At 59.8% G+C, this 3,698-nt stretch overlaps 1 protein-coding gene across 1 annotated transcript in view; it reads right to left on the bottom strand.

The window, feature by feature from the left end:
- Positions 1–2,227: 2,227 nt before the first annotated feature.
- The window catches only part of MXRA8 (matrix remodeling associated 8), a 5,775-nt gene continuing 4,304 nt past the window's right edge, over positions 2,228–3,698 (bottom strand). The window contains exons 3-7 of the mRNA XM_077764006.1: positions 3,580–3,673; positions 3,451–3,490; positions 3,317–3,393; positions 3,135–3,215; positions 2,228–3,007 (exon numbers count right to left, since the gene is read on the bottom strand). Of these exons, the coding sequence (XP_077620132.1) occupies positions 2,982–3,007; positions 3,135–3,215; positions 3,317–3,393; positions 3,451–3,490; positions 3,580–3,673 (318 nt within the window). The 3' untranslated portion in view covers positions 2,228–2,981. The remainder of the gene's footprint in view (positions 3,008–3,134; positions 3,216–3,316; positions 3,394–3,450; positions 3,491–3,579; positions 3,674–3,698) is intronic.

Below are 3,698 nucleotides of genomic sequence, written 5' to 3'. Positions count from 1 at the left end.
AGGAGGAAGACTCGAGGCTTCTAGAGGGAGTCCCACATGGTGAGAGTGAGGAACAGGAGAGTCCCCAGGTCAGGACCTGGGAGTGATGAGGGGGTGCCCCTCCTGGCGTGTCCCCAGCACTCCCCCTGAAGCTGGCTGGAGCTTGGGGCTCTGCCATCTGCCTCGTGGCTGTCCCTGGAGGGTGGAACAGCACAGGAGAAAGCCCATCGGTCCACCACTGACTGGAGGGGCCAGACTGAAGAAGGTAAGTCCCTGAGCCCAGGCTGGGGACCACCCCTAGATCAGCCTGGGCCAAGGGTGCTGACCTCCATGCCCCTACACTCCAACAGGGAGAGCGGGCAGAAATCTGCGAGGTTGGCATCCACGCAGCAAAGCCTGTGCCTTCTCCCCTTGGGACGCCGTTTCCCCAGAGGTAATCTAAGGAGGCTAGGCTGTATGGCCTTGGGTGAAGGGTCTGCCGTGGCTCTCTGCTGGGTGTCTAGGGAAGGAGAAAGATAGTCCTGACCCCCACAGCTTACCAGGGGACCAGCATCCCCCAGACCGGACATAAATGACTGCTGGTCACATACATGCAAAGGGTCCCACTTGCATCCACGCTTTGGCCCCCAAGCCTCTTTCTCACCAGACTGCCCAAGTCATATGAGACTGGGAGCCAGAGGCTAGAGACCGGTACCAGGGCGAACCCTGCTGTGTTTCAGCTGGCGCACAGTAAGGAGGGGTGACTTTGTGGTCAGAGCAGTGCAGCTGCTGTGGGGCCAGGGGTCACGAGGCTGGGAGGGAGACGCCTTATCAAGCAAGCCACAGCCCCCTGGCCCAGCCTGCTCCCTGCCTTTGCCACTGTGGGACCCTGGCAGGTGTGTGGTGAGAAACCAGCCATTCTGGTGTAAATGCTGTCCAGGCATTTACAGAAAGACAACCTGCTTACAACGAGTCCAGACATTGAGCTAAGAGCCCCGCTTAGGACGCCCACCGCACACTCCTGCCTCGTGTTTCCCAGGGTACCTTTTAAACTGGCCATTCAGAATTGAGCCTACAAAGAATTAGGGACAACTGCCCCAGCCACCTTGTAAATAATGGGTGTATGGTACCCTGCTGTCTCTCTCCTGGGATGGAGAACTGCCCTTCACCTGCTCACTGCACCCCTGTTCAGCGATCTGTATGTAACACATCTCTTGACTTCCTTTGTGCGAGGGTACTGAAACTGCCTTCCCCAAAGCAGCCCTGGGATTTTCACTTCTCTAGAGTGTTACCTACAGAGTCCGTGTGGGTAGCCTGTGCGCCCTAATTTAGACAGTCATAAACTGCATATTCCTTTTTTTTTCTCTTGAGAGAGAGAGTGAGAGGGTGCAAGTGAGCGAGGGGCAGAGAGAGAGGGAGAGAGAGAGAATCCCACAAGCTGCAGAGAGAGAAGCGGGGCTCATGCTCACCCGATGTGGGGCTCAAACTCACAAACTGTGAGATCGTGACCTGAGCCTAAGTCGGATGCTTAGCCTACTGAGCCACCCAGGAGCCCTAAGCTGCATATTCTTTTTTTTTTTTTAATGTTTTTATTTATTTTTGAGAGAGAGAGAGAGACAGCATGAGCAGGGGAGGGTCAGAGAGAGAGGGAGACACACCATTAGAAGCAGGCTCCAGGCTCTGAGCTGGCTGTCAGCACAGAGCCCAACGCGGGGCTCGAACCCACGCACCGTGAGATCATGACCTGAGCCAAAGTTGGACGCTTAACCGGCTGAGCCCCCCAGGCGCCCCACCTAAGCTGCATATTCTCAACACACCACCTCTGGTTTGCAGTCCCTGCTGCCCTGGGAGGGTTTTAGAGGAGAAGGTCAGATTTGGGGAAACACCAAGTCTCCCTCCCGCAGTCCCCTGGTCCTCCCAAGGGTCTGCCTTTGGTGCCTGCTTCCCCCCTCTTTACTCTCACACATCTAATTCCATTTTGACATCTGCTTCTCAGAGGACTGTCCTCTGGGCGTGTCCAGGCTCTCCTCCTCCATGGCCAAATAAACCCTCAGAAGAGAACCTGGAATTCCTTCGCGACCGGGAATACTGCCATAGACTTGACCTTGGTGTGGCTCTTCCCAGGATACCTGGACTCAGAGCTTCCCCTCAAGGAAACGGCCAGTGACAGCAGGGCTTCAGATGGAGGCAAGCATTCTAAGGCTCCCAAGCCCTGCCCCTCAGGACATGAAGCAGGAGCCACCGAGGCACTCATACCTGGGGCCAAGTCTAAAAATCATGTGGTCTTTATTGTGATGATGGCAGTTTCCTAGGAGGAGCAAATGTGGGGTGTTGGGAGTGGCAACACAGGCCACTCTAGAACCATCTTTACCCCTCCCCTGTCCTCAGCCAGAACAGAGGCCGAATGAGGTCCCAGCCCCAGACTCCAGCCCAGGGAGGGGCTATGGGAGTGGGGTCAGGGTCAAAGGTCACATGGAGCCCAGTGACCGTCAAGGCACCTTGGGCAAAAGGCAGAGAAGGGGCCCCCGTGCAACCCCAGGTACCCCAACACAGCAGAGGGGAATTAGCCTGGGGCCTGGAGTGTGCAATCCTCAGATCCCAGCCTTAGACTCCCCCTAGAAAGGGGTGAAGGAGAGGTGGGGGTTCTAGTCCTGAGGCCGACCGGAGCACCGAGCCCCGCTGAGCCCCAGCCCAGGGCGGCACAGGCCAGGAGAGCCCAGAGCGCTGGTGAACGTCAGTGGGGGCTGGGCTGTGCAGGGGGAAGGGGAGCCAGCAGGCACCTAAGGGCTGCCGCACCCCCAGCAGAGTCCAGAGAGCCCGCTGCTGCTTGCGGGGATTCGGGTGGCTCCTGGGAGAGGAGTCTGGAGGCAGCCTTGCTCTGGGCCAGTGGAGGCCAAGTTCCAGAACAGCGGGACCAGCCGCTGGAAGGGTGGGGGGTGAGCCACGTGAGGGTCAGGAGGTCATCCTCCAAGACAGACGGGAGTCGGCAGGGCGGCTGGCCCAGCCAGGAGCCCAGGGTCACCTTATTTGCAGTACTCCTTCCTGAAGTCTGGAAGCCAAGCGGAGCAGGTGGGGTAAACACAGGGCAGACACCCAGCAGGACTGCCCAGGGACCCCTGCGCTCGCTCGCGAGCGTGGATGCCGTGAGGTTCGGCCCGGCCCTCCTGGCCACTCACCTTTGTCCAAGTCGATGTACTTGGCGGGCAGCGGGCTGTGGGCCAGCTCAGCCCTCTCCTTCAGGATGTTGTTTTTGTAATCTGGTGTAGGGAAAGAGCAGGGTGAGCCTCCCCTCCCCCTTCCCGCCCCGGGGATGGCCCTCCCCTAGCCCAGGCCGTCTTGGTTCTGGGGCCCCCCTCACCTAGTTGGATATCCTCACTCCTGTAAAGAGCCTGGTCTCCTGTGGCCACAGCAAACTCTGCCATGTTCACATCCTTCCTGGAGGGGGGCGGGGTGGGTGGTGANTCCCCGGCAGAGCCCAGAGGGGACACTCACCCCTTCGGCTTCCCTGACTTCTTGCTGGAGTACTCGTAGCCTGGGGAGGGAGACTCGCGTTGGGTGCAGTCTGGTCCCTCCCCAGCGCCCCCCTCCCCGGCGCTGAGGGGCCTTCGCGTCCCTGCTCACCCCGCCTCGCCCCCGCTTCCCGCTGCTGGTAGGGAAAGGCTGCGCGGCTCCGGCCGGCGAGGCCGGGAGAGCCCAGCTCACCCCCGCGGCGGCGCTGGCGGGTGGCCAGACGCTGGTGA

The sequence above is a fragment of the Crocuta crocuta genome, unplaced genomic scaffold, assembly GCF_008692635.1.
Source record: "Crocuta crocuta isolate KB4526 unplaced genomic scaffold, BGI_CrCroc_1.0 scaffold13, whole genome shotgun sequence".
NCBI lineage: Eukaryota > Metazoa > Chordata > Mammalia > Carnivora > Hyaenidae > Crocuta > Crocuta crocuta.
The sequence above is the reverse complement of the archived record's forward strand: the minus strand, read 5'-3'. Positions and strand labels throughout refer to the sequence as shown.